Here is a 19,292-nt window from a genome sequence, read left to right as displayed (position 1 = left end):
GAATCTTTAATGTAGGATTTAATTTTAGGGACCTCCTCCCTCAGGAAGAAGTCTACTACTTTAGAGAGAGGTTCTAATATGGAGAGTCGGGTGTTTACAATGGGTCTTCCAGGCGGATTTATCAGAGTCTTATGTACCTTAGGCACAAAATAAATATGCGGGACCCTAGGATGTTTTTCAAATAGAAATTTATATTCCTTAGTTGTAATGGTGCCCCATTCTCGATGTCTATTTAGAAATTCCAGAATCTCAATCCCTAAAGCTGTAGTGGGGTCTTCCACCAGGGGATGGTAGGACTGGATGTCTGCTAATTGGCGAAGAGTCTCTGTTTCATATTGTTCTCTATTAAGGACTACCGTGGCCCCACCTTTGTCGGCCTTAGTGATAACTATGCTTTCATTCTCCAATAGGTTCTGAAAACCCTCACGTTGGGCCTTGGTAGTATTAAATGGCCCCTGATTTCTCCAAGATTGCTGCAGATCTTTTAGGTCTTTCGTTATCAATTCCTTAAAAGTAAAAATAACCGGATCCATTGGACCTGGGGGGATCCAAACCGATTTTGGCCTACATATTTCAATAGAGCCTACATCCTTACAAGTCTCTGATATATCGAGTGGCTCCTCAGTCTGCTGCATAATATCACCAATAGCCTGCTCTTCTTCATCCCCATCCAACTGTACAGCATTATCTTTAATATCAAAAAAAACCTTAAGTTGTAGCTTTCCAATAAAATTATGTAATGCTTTATGAAGCTGAAAAAAGTCCGGAGGGTGTGACATCACAAACCCCATCCCCTTCTCTAGAATATCTATTTGATGAACTGACAACTGTACAGATGACAAATTTATGATTGTCGAGCTGTCCCCGTCCGAGTTTTGTAAGATGGCTGCTGGGCTGTAGCCCTGGTCCGCTGTTGTCGTGTACGTCCTCGACCTCGATTGTCTACATTGGAGGACTCCCCTGCTTTCTCATTCCCAGTCTCCAACTGGCCATCACCAGAGGTCTCAGAATCCCCGGAGGAACTATCAAACGCAACTCTTTTCTTCTGTGGAATCCCCAAAGGTTTCTTTTGCCAGGAATATACCCTATCTTGGAGATAATCGCGTTCATCTCTTTTCCACTTTTTGATCTTATTCAGCTTGATCTCTTCTCTAAATTTTACCATAGATGTTTTTAGATCATTTAATTTTTGATCAAAATTGGTGACTTCTGGCCGTTGTTGAAGATCTTGTTCTATCATATTGGCCTTAATACATAGCTCCTTCTCTGTTGATTCTGTAGTGTCCACCAACAGGATCATCAGATCCCTGGAACACTTATTAAGGATCGCTGTCCAACGTTCATTGAAAGTTTTCTCTGAAGAGATCATCTTAGGCTCCTTGAGGATCCGGAGCCCTCTGGGGATCATAGCATTTTTCAGGTACTGTACCAACGTGCTACAATGTAATTCTGCCCTAATTGCTCTTTTCATTAGATTCTCGAGCTCTAGCCAAGATGAATCAGCAGGGGGAGCAGATTGATCATCCAGGAGACATGGTGCGTCACTTAAGAAAAGAACATTAAAAAATCGCCAAATACAACAGCGCTTGCTTTTTGGCACCGAGATGTCCGACCCCGCGACATCGGCACCGGCATCGGCTCCTACCCAGTCGGCACCATCCTCGTCGACGCCACGCAACACCGCGCCGGCGTCGCAGCACTCAGGTAAGCCGGCCAAGAAGCCTTCCCCGCTGGAACGCCCTCCGGTCTCCATTGCAGCGAGTCCAGTCCTGCCGACCGTGAGGCGCCAGCGGAAGCGCTCCGCCCCTATCGAGGTGAGTCCCTCGACATCGGGCTCATCATCTCCTGGGTGTAGATCGGCACCGCAGGTACCGCGAAAGAAAAAGGCGGTACCGGTGCCCTCCCTTGATGATCGCATTGCAGCCATCTTGCAGGTACAGCTGAAGGAGCAGCTCCAACAACTCCTTCCAGCTATCCTGACACCGAACCTTCCGGTGCCGGTCTCGTCTGAGCCGCCGGTACCGAGAGTGGAACGACCTATACTTTCTACTTCCTCTCTTTCGGTGCCGCTACACTCGGCCTCATCGGTGTCGATGCCGATCCTTACACCGGAGCCGACAACTCAACACCAGTCGGTACAGACCTCGGCTCCGATGCAACCGGTAACATCTCCCGGTACCGCTTCGATGAGGTCGGGTAAGTCGGTACGCAAGTCCCGACACCTGGAACCATCCACCCCTGAGTCTCGGGACCGTAGTTCTCATATTCGAGACCCTGATCTGTGGGGTGATTCCGAAGAGCCTTTCCTATCAGAAGGTGAGTGTTCTTCGGGGGAGGATGAACCTGATATTCCTGATCCTTCCTCCAAACATGATTCCACGTCTTTTTCGTCATTTTTAAAAGACATGTGTGAATCTCTGTCCATTCCTTTGGAGGCTGAGTCTAAAAAGTCTAAGGACTTTCTTGATGCTCTTGATTTTGACCAGCCTCCAAAGGAATTTCTGAAACTCCCTCTTCATGACATCTTGAGGGAGACTTTTTACAAAAATTTAGAGACTCCTCTCACTGTCCCGGGAGCTCCCCGTAAATTGGATTCCCTGTATAAGGTTATCCCCATTCCAGGTTTCTATAAACCCCAGCTCCCACATGAGTCTCTCCTGGTGGAATCCACACTTAAAAAGTCCTCAGGAGCTAGTGTGTATGCTTCTGTCCCTCCTGGTAGAGAAGGTAAAGCCATGGACAAATTTGGTAAGCGTCTCTATCAGAATGCGATGTTAGCTAATCGATCTGGCAACTATGCTTTTCATTTTTCTTTTTATTTAAAGCATCTCCTTACCACCATGGCTTCCTTTGAGCAGTACCTGCCTGAGAGGAAACGTTTGGCCTTTCACCAATGCTCTTCTTCTCTTTTTCAGCTCAGAAAATTTATGGTAAGATCTATATATGACACCTTTGAACTTACCTCTAGAGCAACAGCTATGTCTGTGGCCATGCGCCGCTTAGCCTGGTTGAGGGTATCCGAACTTGATGTTAACCATCAAGACCGGTTAGCAAATGCACCATGTTTAGGGGATGAGCTGTTTGGAGAATCCATGGACTCAACTACCCAAAAGCTCTCCGCTCATGAAACACGCTGGGATACCCTTCTTAAAACCAAGAAGAAGCCTCCACCAGCACGTCCTTTCAGACAGCAATCGACTTACCAACGTCGTTATGTGGCTCGTCCCTTACAGTCTGCCCCTCAACAACCTAGGAGACAACGTCAGCAGCAGAGGCAAACCCCTAGACAGCAGCAGCAGCAACCTGTCAAACAGCCTCCACAGCAAAAACCAACTCAGCCCTTTTGACTTGATCCTCCAGGGCATAGCCAGCATCCAACCTTCATCACTCCTGCCTCAACCCATTGGAGGGCGTCTATCTCTTTTTCTCAGCCGGTGGGAAGTTATCACTTCGGACCAATGGGTCCTCAACATCATCCACCACGGCTACTCTCTCAACTTTCAAACCCTCCCAGGCGTAAGTCTACCAAAAGAGTCTGCTTTGCACACTCCCCAGTCTTCCCTACTCATTCAGGAAGTTCAATCCCTCCTCCTTCTGAACGCCATAGAGAAAGTTCCTCCGGAGCAAAAGGGGCAGGGTTTCTACTCCCGTTATTTACTAGTCCCCAAAAAAACAGGAGATCTCAGACCTATTCTAGATCTTCGCGATCTCAACAAATGCTTAGTCAAAGAGAAGTTCAGAATGCTCTCTCTGGCCACTCTTTACCCTCTTCTCAATCAAGACGACTGGCTATGTTCCCTCGATCTCAAAGAGGCATACACTCACATTCCAATCAATCTGGCCTCCAGACAGTACCTACGATTCATGATCAATCATTGTCATTACCAGTACAAGGTGCTACCCTTCGGCCTAGCCTCCTCTCCAAGAGTGTTCACCAAATGTCTGATTGTGGTGGCTGCTTTTCTACGTTCCCACCACCTTCAGGTGTTTCCTTACCTGGACGATTGGTTGATAAAGGCCAATTCATCTCAAACAGTTCTTCAGGCCACCAACCAGACCATACTATTTCTTCGTTTGCTGGGGTTTGAGATCAATCTACCCAAATCTCATCTCATCCCCACGCAGAGACTTCAATTCATTGGAGCAGTCTTAGACACAGTCCACATGAGAGCGTTTCTGCCATCCAACCGTCTTCAAACGCTTCAATCTCTATGTCAGCAGGTGCTTCCACAACATTCCATCTCTGCCAAGCAAATGATGATACTCTTGGGTCACATGGCCTCCACAGTTCATGTCACACCACTTGCTCGTCTGCACCTGCGCACTCCTCAGTGGACCCTGGCTACCCAATGGTCCCAAGCGATGGATCCTTGCTCACGTCACATATCTGTAACATCATCTCTTCGTCAGTCTCTACAATGGTGGTTGACATCCTCAAATCTATCCAGAGGTCTTCTGTTCCATTTACCTCCTCATCAACTTATCATCACCACCGATGCCTCCCCTTATGCCTGGGGAGCTCATTTGAACGAGTTCCAAACTCAAGGTCTTTGGACGGCCAAGGAAATGAAACATCATATCAATTTCCTCGAACTCAGAGCGATGTTTTATGCCCTCAAGGCCTTCCAACATCTTCTCTTTCCTCAAGTCCTCCTGCTATGCACAGACAATCAAGTTGCGATGTACTACATCAACAAGAAGGGAGGAACGGGCTCTCGCAGCTTGTGCCAGGAAGCCCAGAAGATTTGGACGTGGGCCACGGATCACCATCTATTCCTGAAAGCTATCTACATTCAGGGAGAAAAGAATTCCTTGGCGGACAAGCTCAGCAGAGTTCTCCAGCCTCACGAATGGACACTCGATCCTTTCACTCTGCACTCCATCTTCGCTCAGTGGGGCACTCCTCAGATAGATCTATTTGCAGCTCCTCACAATCACCAGCTGCCCCTATTCTGCTCCAGACTCTACTCTCCTCACCGTCTGGCAGCGGATGCATTTCTCCTCGACTGGTCCAATCTGTTCCTGTATGCTTTCCCTCCTCTGCCTCTCTTGTTGAGAACCTTGTTCAAGCTCAAGAGGGAACGAGCCACCATGATTCTGATTGCTCCGAGGTGGCCCTGGCAACATTGGTTCTCCCTTCTACTTCAACTCAGTTCCAAGGAACCTTTTCTTCTTCCACTGTTTCCTTCTCTGCTCACACAGCATCAGGAGACCCTTCTACATCCCAACCTCCAGTCTCTACACCTGACAGCTTGGTATCTCTCGGGCTGACTTCTCATGATACGCTTTTGTCTCAGCCTGTTCGTTCAATTCTGGATGCCTCCAGGAAACCGGCCACTCTGCAATGTTACCATCAGAAGTGGACACGTTTTTCTTCCTGGTGTTTTCTACATCATCACGATCCCACTTCCCTTTCAGTGGAGACCTTGTTGGATTATCTTCTTTCTTTGTCTGACTCTGGTCTCAAGTCTTCTTCAGTCAGAGTCCACCTAAGTGCTATTGCGGCGTTTCATGAGCCAGTCCATGGAAAACTCCTCTCAGCTCATCCCTTGGTGTCCAGGTTCATGCGGGGTCTTTTTCATGTGAAACCACCTATTAAAGCCCCTCCTGTTATCTGGGATCTCAATGTGGTTCTTTCCGCCTTAATGAAGCCTCCATTTGAACCTTTAGCTTCCGCTTCTTTTAAGTTTCTCACTTGGAAGGTACTTTTCCTTATTGCTCTCACCTCTGCCAGGAGGGTCAGTGAGCTACATGCACTAGTTGCGGATCCACCTTTTACAGTCTTTCATCATGACAAGGTGGTTCTGCGAACACATCCAAAGTTTCTCCCTAAGGTTGTCTCTGAATTCCATCTCAACCAATCCATTGTTCTGCCTGTCTTCTTTCCGAAACCTCACTCGCATTCTGGAGAACAGGCTCTGCATACTTTGGACTGTAAGCGGGCTCTGGCTTACTATTTAGACCGTACTAAGCCCCACAGATCATCGCCCCAACTCTTTCTGTCCTGTGATCCGAATAAATTGGGACATCCTGTTTCTAAACGTACGTTGTCTAATTGGCTGGCAGCGTGCATTTCATTCTGTTATGCTCAGACCGGACTGACACTGGAAGGTTCTGTCATGGCCCATAGAGTCCGAGCTATGGCAGCATCTGTAGCTTTCCTCCGTTCCACTCCTATTGAGGAAATCTGCAAAGCTGCCACTTGGTCCTTAGTTCATACTTTTACATCTCATTATTGTCTGGATGCATTCTCCAGACGAGATGGACACTTCGGCCAATCTGTTTTGCAAAATTTGTTTTCCTAATGGCCAACCTTCCCTCCATCCCTCTTTTTGTTAGCTTGGAGGTCACCCATCAGTCAAGAATATGCTGCCTGCTTGTCCTGGGATAAAGCACAGTTACTTACCATAACAGGTGTTATCCAGGGACAGCAGGCAGATATTCTTGCGTCCCACCCACCTCCCCAGGGTTGGCTTCTTAGCTGGCTTATCATAACTGGGGACCGCGTGCCTCTGTCGGGCGGGAAGGCACTCGCGCGTGCGCGGTGCGGCCTACTAGAACTTTCCAAGTTCTTAGAGTGCAATCACTCTAAAAGTGTCCGTACCGGGGCTCCGTCGGTGCCATCACCCATCAGTCAAGAATATCTGTCTGCTGTCCCTGGATAACACCTGTTACGGTAAGTAACTGTGCTTTACGGTAAGTAATTATGCTTTCTTCATTTTCTGCGGAGCAAAGAAGTGCTTTTTTCTGGACTCCATCAAATCTGCGTTGCCTTATCCTGTAACAACAATTTTTTTGTCTTTAAGTGGCCTTTGATGATTTTTTCCTAGTTACTTTTCTCTTTTATTGTCTTTGTTTAAAAAAAAAAAGTTATTTCTTTCTTCACTTGGGCTGTTCGGCCTTGTTTACCTTTCTCATCGATGAGTTTAAATTTTTCCGCTGAAATTTTTCCTTCCATGCCGAAACCGTTGACCGGTTTTAAAAAGTGCTTTTGGTGCCAGCAGTCTATTTCAATCCCTAACCTGCATAGTTGGTATGTGTAGTGTTTGGGCCCTGAGAATAGAGTTGATGCCTGCATGCGCTGTTCCACCTTACAAAAGTGCTCACTGAAGACTTGTCACATCCAACAAGAAAAACTGTTTGACTCGGCCATGGACACCGGGAAAAAAATCCAAGCCTTAATACTGGCGATACCGGCATCAGTCTTTCCAATCAGGTCCTCCTAGTTTGAATGAACAATCAAGTAGCGATGTATTACATCAACAAAGGAGGAGGAACCGGCGCTCTCCTCTGTCAAGTACATTTGGAACTGGGCGATTGCTGGAAACATATTTCTCAAGGCCATATATGTGCAAGGGTCACAGAACACTCTCTAGCAGACAAACAGCAGATTTCTTTGACCACACGAGTGGTCCCTCAACTCCAATATATTACACATTTTCTCACTATGGGTGACTCCTCAGATAGATCTGTTTGCCTCTCCCCACAATCACAAATTGCCCTGAGCTGCCAGTGTGGGATGCCGAAAAGGAAGACATGCGGAGAGGTGAGGCCCTGGTACCGGCTGCTTGCTTACAGGATGTGCTTCTCGCCACAAGAGGCACATCTTGTAGGCAGTCAACCGGCGCCTCTCCTCCTTCCCAGCATCTTGCGGGACACCTGAAATCTCAGGAGGCACACAGTCTGCGAAACACTGATCTAATAGCAACTAACCAAAGAGCCTGTACTACTGCACTAGACATGTCTTAAGAACATGAGAATTGCCATACTGGGCAGATCAAGGGTCCTTGAAGCTCAGTATCATGTTTCCAGCAGTGACCAACACAGGTCCCGGGTATCTAGCTAGATCCCAAGTTGTAAAACAGATTTTATGAGAGGTGGTTGAGAGGAAAACGGTGACGGAGTTCAAAGAAGCGTGGGATGAACAGAGTATCTAGAATCAGAAAATAATATTAAATATTGAACTAAGGCCAGTACTAGGCAGTCTTGCACGGTTTGTGTCTGTATATGGCCGTTTGGGGGAGGATGGCTGGGAGGGTGTAGATGGGCTGGAGTCGGTTTTGATGGAGATTTTGGCAGTTGGAACCCAAGCACAGTACCGGGTAGAGCTTTGGATTCTTGCCCAGAAATAGCTAAGAAGAAAAAATTATAAAAATTTAAATTGAATCAAGTTGGGCAGACCGGATGGACCATTCGGGTCTTTGTCTGCCGTCATCTACTATGTACTATGAATAAGCAGTGGTTTTCCCCAAGCCATCTCAGTAATGCATTAATTTGATTTGCATACATTGCAAATTCGTGCAGATTCATTGTCTGTATCATAAAAATCAGATTAGCAGAGAGGTACTCCAGGATTGACTTGGGAAACACTACTTTGGAATAGTCATTTTTAAAGATGGAAACAAGATAATTATTGGATGAACAGCCTTTTCTTTTCAGTTGTTTCAGAGCCAGAATATGTTTCTGTTTAAATTTTGAAGCCACAAGTGGAGATTTGGGATACTCAATTTGGGGCTTCTTTTACTAAGGTGCGCTAGTGTTTTTAGCGCACGCACAAAATTACCCTGTGCTACACCGTATGGTACGCTTCTAGAATAACGCCAGCTCAGTGCTGGAGTTAAGGTCTAGTGCACGCTATTCCGCACATTAAGGCCCTAACGTACCTTACCAACTGGAAAGGAATTGAAGTTACAGTCTATAAGAGCTGGAGTTTTTTCCTGTTTAGGACCCAAGGAATGGAATAAACTTCCATTATATATTAATAATAATAATAACAACTTATATACCACCAAAGCCATAATAGTTCAAGGCGGTTTACAGTAAGAGGAACGGGACAATCAGTGAAGCGTACAAATCATCAGAAATACATAATAAACAAAGAAGATTAATTAAAAACAATAAAACCTTAGGTTACAAATCGATCAAACAATTGCGTTTTTACTAAAAGAATAATAAGATGGCAAGAGAACACAAGTATGTTTTAAAAAAAATACAACTGAAGCATCATTTATTCTATCAAATGAAATATTTGGATTGAACTGTAATTTTAGTGATAAGGAGTCATGGCTATTATGGTTTGTTGCTATTGTGAAGAGATAATCAAGATTGTATTATATCTCGCTACTAATTTATATTTTACAATTGTACCTTAATCTCGGTTTGATAGTGTTTTATGTATGCATGTTGATTTTATTGTGTGTTTTTTGTTCTCCGCTTTGAAAAAAACAGATAAGTAAAACAAATAAACATCTTTGCTTTGCAACATTTTAAGCACAGAAATGTATTTCTCAGTTCTATATGGTAGATCACTGCAATGATTGATTTTATAACACCAGAAATTCAAATGTCATGCTGACAGGGTATCAATTTATTGCTTCCTAAATGTAATACTGAATTGGTACATTTTGTGGTAACACTTTATATTGGGTTATATTGAGTGTGGGGAGTGTCCTTTACTAAAAATTGTTTATTTTTAAAATGTAATTTTTTTTCTAAACCTCTGTTTTGACAGGCATTTCAGAGAGATGGCAATGACTTGCATATGACACACAAGATAGGGTTGGTCGAAGCACTCTGTGGCTTTCAGTTCACATTTAAGCACCTTGATGGACGTCAGATTGTTGTTAAATATCCTCCTGGAAAAGTAATTGAACCAGGTATAGTCTTGAGTTCACAAGATAGTTTGCATGAAGACATTGAGTTCTATGTTTGACTTCATTCAGGATTTGACAAATTCCAGGCACTATGGTAACTAGAAATTTCAAATTGATGCCTGAGATTTTGATGTCCTGGTTTGTGGCTGCCATCAGAGCAACAATGTCCATTATGTACCACACAGCCATGTGGGAGTCTGCGCCACATGCACAAACTCACACTGGCTTTGAAAGATTATGAACCACAAAGTTTGTACACCAAGTGGAACAGCCACAGAGCCACATGGTGCAGGGAGGAGGAGGATCTTGCTCATCAGCAGCTGCAGTAGAGAGGAGGAAGTTGTTGCTTCATGAACAGTGAGGATCAGTAGGGGAGCTGGGGGAAAACTGTGAGGCTGGCTTGCTGGGGTGGGAGTAGGGATTTGGGAGATTAGCCAACAGGTTTCCTGGGGTTGGGGGTTGGCTGGCTGCTGGTGTGTGAGTACTAGGAGTGATGGCTGATTTTAAAGGAGGGACATGGTAAGGAATGGGTTAAAAGAATGGGTGATGACTAGAAAGAGAGGAGAATGATTATGAAATGGGTTGGTTGGGAAGACGATTGCTGGCTGTGTATGGCCTGGCTCCTAAATGCAAAGGAAATTTCTCAAGGCTTGCCTTAATTTAACCCATCATAATAAGGTGAAATTAATAAAGTTCATAAAGTTTTAAATATTTTCTTTTCTGGTGATAAGTCTTGCTTTTTCTTTTGTTTACCTTTCTTCAAAATAGGTTCTGTCCGTATAGTCAAAGGGGAAGGAATGCCACAATATCGCAATCCTTTTGAAAAAGGAGATCTGTTTATTAAGTTTGATGTGCAGTTTCCAGAAAATAACTGGATTAACCCAGAAAAGCTTTCTGTAAGTGTCCATATAACAACTGTATGTAGAATTTTGTAACTGCTTTGTAATGTATTAATATCAACAGATTTAGAATCTATATCATCAAATAAGGTCAATTTTTTGACTAGTATAAAATCCTTTAGGGCCCCTTTTACAAAGCCGCAATAGCGATTCTCCTGCAGCAAATGCACCAAAGTCTTTAGGAATTGAATGGGCTTCAGTGTATTTACTGTGGGAGAATCGCTAGTGCAATTTTGTAAAAGGAGCTCTTAGTGACATGTGGAGTGGGGTCATAAACAGTATATCGGGGCAGGTGAAGACAAGAAGATATTGAAATCCTAATGCAATATTGAAGAGTCTACCAAATTAGTATTTACCATGCTATCTTTGTTTAGGTGCCTTTTCACAAGTTGTGATACCCAGTAATGAATCAACAAAAAGATGTGGCAGTACAGCAGTACAAGAGCATAATGTGTTAAAGTACTTTTATAATTAAGATCTTGTTACATCTCTTCCAGATTCCGTACGCTAGATGTTCAATCCCAACCCACGGTCCGGGTATTGCAGAAATCTAAATCTTTTCAGAACACATTCTGCACTCACTCCTTTTAGTGGCAGAATCAGTTTTCAATTTCTGCAAGCAGTCTGAGCAGAAGTCTTTTGCTGTTGCTCTGCTTCTGTTTCTTATTTTTTCACTTAAAGTTCGTTTCTCAGTGGCTTCAGTGCCTTTAGACCCCTCCCCGGTGGTCCGCTGTCAGAGCAAAGGGACGCAGTCCTGCGGAGCCGGACTGTAGCTTCACAGAGAAACTCTGGTGGATCTGTGAAGCCAGCCTGCTGTGTGCTACCTTCTGGAAGTACCTGGGGTCCCTCCCGTGAAGTTTGCTGGCCGGTGGCAGGCTGAGTACATCTAGGCAGAAACCCACCCCGGATGTCAAGGCCAGGCTGCCTTTCCTGTACTGTACCTTCCTTCTTGTCGACGGTGGTCTCAACTTTCTGACTAAATCAAGTTAGTTTGTCTGCATTGCATACAACAGGTTCAGAGAGCGAAGATTGGATCTTCCGCAAATTAGATGTCCGGAGGATCTTGCTCCTTTATTTGGAAAGGATAACTGAGTTCTGGGCTGTCTGATCACTTTTTGGTTCTCACTGCTGCACCTCACCGTGGTAGGCCGGCATCCAAGTCCTCGATAGCTCAATGGATTTGAAGAGTCATTTACGCAACTTAAATCGCCCATGGTGCGCAGCCACCAATCTCGCTTACCACACTCTTGTCGGGAAGAATGGCGGCATTGTAGGCAGTATCTTGCGCAATTCATCCTGATAAAATTTGTAGGGCGGCTCTTGGTCCTATCTTCATTCTTTAGTTACCTGGTTTTACCAAATGGATATGGTGGCACATTCTGCTGTTTTTTGGGACCTTGGTTTTGTGGGCAGGCTCCGTGGCTTTGATATGTCACCTAGCATATGGAATTCGAAAGGGACATTACAGAATGGAAGATTAGGTTTATACCTTCAATAATCTTCTTTCTGTTAGTCCCTGGAGGATTCCATATAACCCGTCCTCTCTGTATACACTCAGTTGTTTGGGGTAGCCTGCTTCATTCTGCCTCGATTACTCTTATTGCAGGCTTGAATATTTTCCTACCAGTTGCCAGATCCTGTGAGGAGTTTCTGTGAGTATACGTATTATCAAAGGTTGGTCTTGGGGTGCTCGTTGCACACAGCAGGTTAGTACTGCATTGTCCTCATTGTTTTTCTGAGTTGCTTTTGTGCCTGTTTATTACTTGTTAATATTTTACAGAGCAAACCAGTTTCAGTTACTTGTTGGGAATTTTCCCCGGCCTGTACCCCCTTGTACTGGATTTACAGCTATATGCTTGGTTTTGGGACTGAACTGATTCTACCACTAGGGGGAGTGCAAAATGTATTCTGAAAAGATTTAGATTTCTGCAGCACCTGGACTGCAGGTTGGGATTGAACACCTAGCATATGGAATCCTCTGGGGATTAACAGAAAGATTATCGAAGGTATAAAACTAAACTTTGCTCTTTTTGTGCACTTGCTTACTGCAGAATAATGGAAGGCAGGCAAAATTGCCTGGTGGATTATTCTTCCTTCTGGATTCTTCTAACTCAAATAGAAAGGGAAATAGCATAACATAAGAATTGCCACTGCTGGGTCAGACCAGTGGTCCATCGCGTCCAGCAGTCCGCTCATGCGGCGGCCCCCAGGTCGAAGACCTGTGCCCTAACCGAGACCAGCCCTACCTGCATTCGTTCTGGTTCAGCTGGAATTTGTCCAACCTTGTCTTGAATCCCTGTTCGTGTTTTCCCTTATAACAGACCCCGGGAGAGCTTTCCAGTTCTCCACCACTCTCTGGGTGAAGAAGAACTTCCTTACGTTCATACGGAATCTATCCCCTTTTAACTTCAGAGTGCCCTCTCGTTCTCTCTACCTTGGAGAGGGTGAACAACCTGTATCCACTAAGTCTATTCCCTTCATTATCTTGAATGTTTCGATCATGTCCCCTCTCAGTCTCCTCTTTTGAAGGGAGGACAGGCCCAGCTTCTCTAATCTTTCACTGTACGACAACTCCCCCAACCCCTTAACCATTTTAGTTGCTCTTCTCTTGACCCTTTCGAGTAGTACCATGTCCTTCTTCATGTATGGCGACCAGTGCTGGACGCAGTATTCCAGGTGAGGGCGTACCATAGCCCGGTACAACGGCATGATAACCCTCTCCAATCTGTTCGTGGTCCCCTTCTTAATCATTCCTAGCATTCTGTTCACCCTTTTCGCTGCCGCTGCACATTGTACAGACGGCTTCATTGACTTGTCGACCAGTACTCCCCTACTAACCTCGATCATGCGACCTCTTCCAAACCCAAGTATGAAATATGGACCATAGCTCTGGCCACCAGATGTCACACTACTACAATTACAGAGACTTCCTCCATGTTCCAGCCAGCTGGGAGGGCAGAAGACAATTCCCAGGATTTGGATCCTTTCCATGGCATGCCAGCCCCTCGATATTTCAGTACTGAATGCAGAATTTACCCACTTTGCAAAATGCAGCAATTCTTTAAATACTTTGTAACCAGATTAAATGTGTCTGGGTTTTGTTTTTTTGTTCTTTATAAGCACCTAGTCTAGAACAGTGTTTCCCAAGTCGGTCCTGGAGTGCTCCATTGCCGGTCAGGTTTTCAGGATATGTATAATAAATATGCATGAGACTGATTTGCATACACTGCCTCCATTGTATGCAAATCGTTCATGCATATTTATTGTGGGATATTCTGAAAACATGACTGGCAAGGAGGTACTCCAAGACCAACTTTGGAAACACTGGTCCAGGATATACCTATAAAATACTTAAGACAGTGGTTCTGAAACCAGTCCTTGGGACATATCTAACCAGTCAGGTTTTCAGGATATCCCACAATGAATATGCAAGAGATAAATTTGCATGCATTACCTCCATTGAGTGCATATACTATATTTTTTTGCTCCATAAGACACACTTTTTTCCCACCCAAAAGTGGGTGGAAATCTCGATGCATCTTATGTAGAAAAGGTACAAAAAAAACACCCCTCCCGCTCCCCACTGCCATCTGCTCGACTGCTTACAAATTACCTGGTGATCCAGCGTGATCCCTCCCTCCCTAGCTGTCTCCTCTTCTTATTTCCCAGCCAGCGGCAGGGAGATCAGAAGAGCGTGGCGGTCAGGAGCAAAGTTTTCCCCGCTCCCGCTTGGGCCTGTGCTGTTTTCTGAATGGCTGTGATCAGTTCTTGCTCTTCTCTGGACCCTTTCGAATAGTACTGTGTCCTCCTTCATGTATGGCGGCATGATAACCTTTTCAGATCTGTTTGTGATCCCCTTCTTTATTATTCCTAGCATACTGTTCGCCCTTTTTGAAGTATTCGTCCATGAGATTTTTGTTACCGACATGCATCACTCTACACTTTTCCACGTTGAACCTCATTTGCCATGTCGATGACCATTTCTCAAGCTTGATTATGTCACGTTGCAGATCTTCACAATCCCCCTGTCTTCACTACTCTGAATAACTTCGTATCGTCCGCAAATTTTATCACCTCACTCGTCGTCCAGATCGTTTATAAAGATGTTGAAGAGCACAGAACCGAGCCCTGCGGCACCCCACTGGTGACGCTCTTCCAGTCCAAGTATTGTCCATTTACCCCCACTCTCTGTTTCCTATGCTCCATCCAGTTTTTAATCCATGTGAGTATTTCACCCTCGATTCCATGGCTCTCAATTTTCCAAAGTAATTGTTCATCAAACGCCTTCTGAAAATCCAGATATACAATATCGACTGGAAGGGATTTTAAAAGGTACAGGGGTGAGGGTGGGGGGGATGTTTAAAATGCCAAGACAGCCATCGAGGGAGGGAGGGATTTTTAAAGGTAAAGGGGGGAGGATTTGATTAAAAAAGGTACTGGGGGAATGCATTAGGGTACATAGTGGGTATGGAGCCTGCCTGCCCTGTCCCAGCCTACCACTAGACCACCAGAGGGGGGGACAGGGTACACAGCCTAGCAGGGAGAGTTTGGTTCAGAATGCTTTTTTTCTTGGTTTTCCTCTTCTTATGGTCAGGTGCATCTTATGGAGTGAAAAATACGGTATTTATTTATTTTTTCAATTTTCTATACCGTTCTCCCAAGGGATCTCAGAACGGTTTATATTAATTTATTCAGGTACTCAAGCATTTTACCCAAGCATCTCATACATATTTGTTGTTGGTATCCTGAAAACCTGACTGACTAGGTGTGTCCTGAGGGCTGGGCTGAGAACCCCTGACTTGATTGACTTTATATACCTCCATAAAAGTTTGAGTGGTTTATATAAAAATCTTTAATTTATACAGGGAACCACAGTTTAACCAACTTCTATAGCAAGATATAATGATTGTTATATGTAGATCACAAGATTTCTCACAAATGCAAGACTGTCAGCTTCATAATTAAGGTTGCAGGGAAAAGATTAAGATTAAGGTTGAGGAAAAGATCAAGAGTCCTGAGTTTTGACTGAAGTCCTAAAGATACAGGTGGGGGAAGGGGGAACAACCTACAAATGTTGGTAATGAATATGGTATGTTTGAACTGGTAATGGGAACACTTCATTCACTCATCTATATATATATATATATATATATATATAAAATCGGATGTATGTATGTATGTGCCGCGATCACACAAAAACGGCTTGACCGATTTGAACGAAACTTGGTATGCAGATCCCTCACTACCCGGGATGATATGTTCTGGGGGTCTCGCGGCCCACCTGCACACGTGGGCGGAGCTACAAACAGATAATCGGATTTCACCCATTCATGTCAATGGAAAAAATGTAAAGAGCTGCCAACGCAAAAACGGCTTGCCCGATTTGAACGAAACTTGGTATGCCGATCCCTCACTACCTGGGGTGATATGTTCAGGGAGTCTCACGGCCCACCTGCACATGTGGGCGGAGCTACAAACATAAAATCAGATTTCACCCATTTATGTCAATGGAAAAAATGTAAAACAGCTGCCAACGCAAAACCGGCTTGCCCGATTTGAACGAAACTTGGTATGCGGATCCCTCACTACCTGGGGTGATATGTTCTGGGGGTCTCACGGCCCACCTGCACATGTGGGCGGAGCTACAAACATAAAATCAGATTTCACCCATTCATGTCAATGGAAAAAATGTAAAACAGCTGCCAACGCAAAAACGGCTTGCCCGATTTGAACGAAACTTGGTATGCCGATCCCTCACTACCTGGGGTGATATGTTCTGGGGGTATCGCGGCCAACCTGCACACTTGGGCGGAGCTACAAACAGAAAATCAGATTTCACCCATTCATGTCAATGGAAAAAATGTAAAAACTGCCTCCGCAAAACCGGCTTGCCCAATTTGAACGAAACTTGGTATGCGGATCCCTCACTACCCGGGATGATATGTTCTGGGGGTCTCGTGGCCCAACTGCACACGTGGGCGGAGCTACAAACAGAACTTCAGATTTCACCCATTCAAGTCAATGGGAAAAATGTAAAAAGCTGTGGGACCGATTTGAACTAAACTTGGTATGCTGATCCCTCACTACCTGGGGTGATATGTTCTGTGGGTTTCGCGGCCCACCTGCACACATGGGCGGAGCTACAAACAGAAAATCAGATTTCACCCATTCATGTCAATGGAAAAAATGTAAAAAACTGCCATTCTCACAGTAATTCCAACTACCTGGGGTGATATGTTCTGGGGGTCTCGTGGCCCACCTGCACACGTGGGCGGAGCTACAAACAGAACATCAGATTTCACCCATTCATGTCAATGGAAAAAATGTAAACAGCTGCCATTTTCACAGTAAATCTAAAACGGCTTGACTGATTTGAACGAAACTTGGTATGCAGATCCCTCACTAACTGGGGTAATATGTTCTGGGGGTCTCTTCACCCAAGAATTTATATGTTCTTGCTTCTGGAGGTGAAACTAAAAATGTTGTTTATAATCAAGTTTTGTGTTAGTTGTATTGTATTCATTTTGTCAAATATTTCACATTATAATTTGAATATTGTACTTTTTATAAAGCTGTAAAAAAATAATTTCATTCACCATTATAAAGTATCTTTATTTGAATCCATTTACAGTGTTATTGCTATAATTAAATACCCGTGCAACGCCGGGGCATCAGCTAGTAGCTGATATAAGAGAAAAAAAGGTTAATGTTCAATATCTGCTGCTGTAGAGCTTGTTTTTATGCTGTGTCTCTAGTGGCAGATTATAAGTAACAGTGGCAATACTATTGATGTTTCGTATTTCTTAGGAGCCTGATTCAAACTTATCAGGCACCATACTATTTGTGATGCTCAAATATAATTTTACTTTCTAGGAACTAGAAGATCTCCTGCCAGCCAGACCAGAAAACCCCGCTGTAATTGGTGAAACTGAAGAGGTAGATCTTCAAGAATTTGACAACACACGTGGCTCAGCTGGAGGCCATAGACGGGAAGCTTACAATGATAGCTCGGATGAGGAAAGTGGTCATCATGGGCCTGGTGTACAGTGTGCCCATCAGTAAATATTTGGAAGCAAGTTGCACAATGGATTCTTTCAAAATTTTTTGCCTGGTTTTTGTTTCAGCAATCCAGCTGATAATCTAATGGACACCTCTTTCTGTATGCGTAACTTGGTTATAGTATTTACAGAGTGTATAATTTAAACTAACCATAAAGCTTACATCTTTACAGTTTTGACCATTCTGTAGCAGAATAAAGAACTCGAATGGAAGACCAGATTCCCCTCATGGGTTTTAAGTTTCCGTCCTTGTACCTGTGCTTGATTTTTACCACATTTCTGTGTAGATTTTAAGTTTTATTTTTAAATTCAGACCAGACATTGTACACTTTGTCCTGAAACTTTGTATTTGGCTGCAATTGCATACGCTGCTAGAAATGGAATAATTTCATAGCCCTGTATCATTTTGATGCAAGGTAAATGAATGAGCTTTGCACACACAAGGAATTTTGAAGCAGAGTGGCAACAATGGAGGAACATAGTATAAATGGTTGTAAAGTTTCTTTCTTTTGTTTTTTTTATCTTGTGAAAGGTTTCTGAAATTAAGTAATAAAGGCAGTTCGTGTATAATTACTTTTCCCCTTGTCAGCTTATAAAGAGTCAAAGTTAAAAAAAAATTACAGCAAATCCCTTAATCAGCAGCTAACAAAATGCCACCTGTTGAAGTTTTTTTGTTTGTTTGTTTGCAATGCTGTAGACATTGAGTGCTGGTAATATAAATTTGTTATGAGTTTTCAAGGGACAGAAGAAAGGATAAGCTCATACTCACTGAATTTGAGCATTATTGCAAAGATACCGACAGTAAAGTATGTTAAGTTAATGTAAATGATGGGAATAGTTTGCCTCCTTTTTTGCTTGGGTGGGGAATATGCGGTAGGGATGTCAGATAAGAAGATAAGAGGAGCAAACCTTTCCCCGCACGCTCACTCTCTTGTGAAACTATTGCTCAAAAACTACCACAGTGTCCTATTGTGGCTTAAGAACTGGTTAAATGATCAGTATTCTGAATAGCAAAGGATACATAGTGGGGTTCATGCTGAGTCTGCTTTTTAACATAGTTATAAATGATCTAGAGATGGGAATAACTAGTGAGGTAATTCAATTTGCTGATATTACAAATTTGTTAAATCACAAGATGATTGTGAAAAATTGCAAGCAGACCTTGGGAGACTGGGCATTAAAATGGCAGATGACACTTGTTATGAGCAAGGACAAATTGATACTTATGGGAAGAAGGAACCTGAGCTATAGCTATGTGATGCAAGGTTCCACATTAGTAGTCACCACCCAGAAAAAGGATCAAGTTATTATTGATACATTGAAACCCTTTGCAGTGATGACTAAAAAAAGCAAATGAAATGTTAGGAACGATCAGGAATATAAAACAAAAATGAGAATGCTAATGTCTTTGTATCTGTCTGTGGTGTGATTGCACCTTGAATACAACTTTGGTCACTGCATTGCAAAAATACAGCAGAATTATAAAATGTACAGAAAATTCATAAAAGGGGATGAAGTAACTTTTCTATTGAGAAAAGGCTAAGACGGCTAGGGTTCTTCATCATAAAGAGATGGCTCAGGGGAGATATGATAGTTGTGTTTAAAGCAAACCAGAGAAAATATTTCTTCACTCAATATGTAATTAATGTTCTGGAATGTGTTGTCAGAGAATGTGGTGAAAA

At 43.7% G+C, this 19,292-nt stretch overlaps 1 protein-coding gene across 1 annotated transcript in view; it reads left to right on the top strand.

Moving 5' to 3' along the window:
- DNAJA2 (DnaJ heat shock protein family (Hsp40) member A2) overlaps positions 1 to 18,180 on the top strand; it is a 91,590-nt gene extending 73,410 nt beyond the window's left edge. The window contains exons 7-9 of the mRNA XM_033940633.1: positions 9,512 to 9,656; positions 10,422 to 10,549; positions 17,426 to 18,180. Of these exons, the coding sequence (XP_033796524.1) occupies positions 9,512 to 9,656; positions 10,422 to 10,549; positions 17,426 to 17,614 (462 nt within the window). The 3' untranslated portion in view covers positions 17,615 to 18,180. The remainder of the gene's footprint in view (positions 1 to 9,511; positions 9,657 to 10,421; positions 10,550 to 17,425) is intronic.
- Positions 18,181 to 19,292: the final 1,112 nt, after the last annotated feature.

The sequence above is a fragment of the Geotrypetes seraphini genome, chromosome 4 (assembly GCF_902459505.1).
Source record: "Geotrypetes seraphini chromosome 4, aGeoSer1.1, whole genome shotgun sequence".
Lineage (NCBI taxonomy): Eukaryota > Metazoa > Chordata > Amphibia > Gymnophiona > Dermophiidae > Geotrypetes > Geotrypetes seraphini.
The sequence above is the reverse complement of the archived record's forward strand: the minus strand, read 5'-3'. Positions and strand labels throughout refer to the sequence as shown.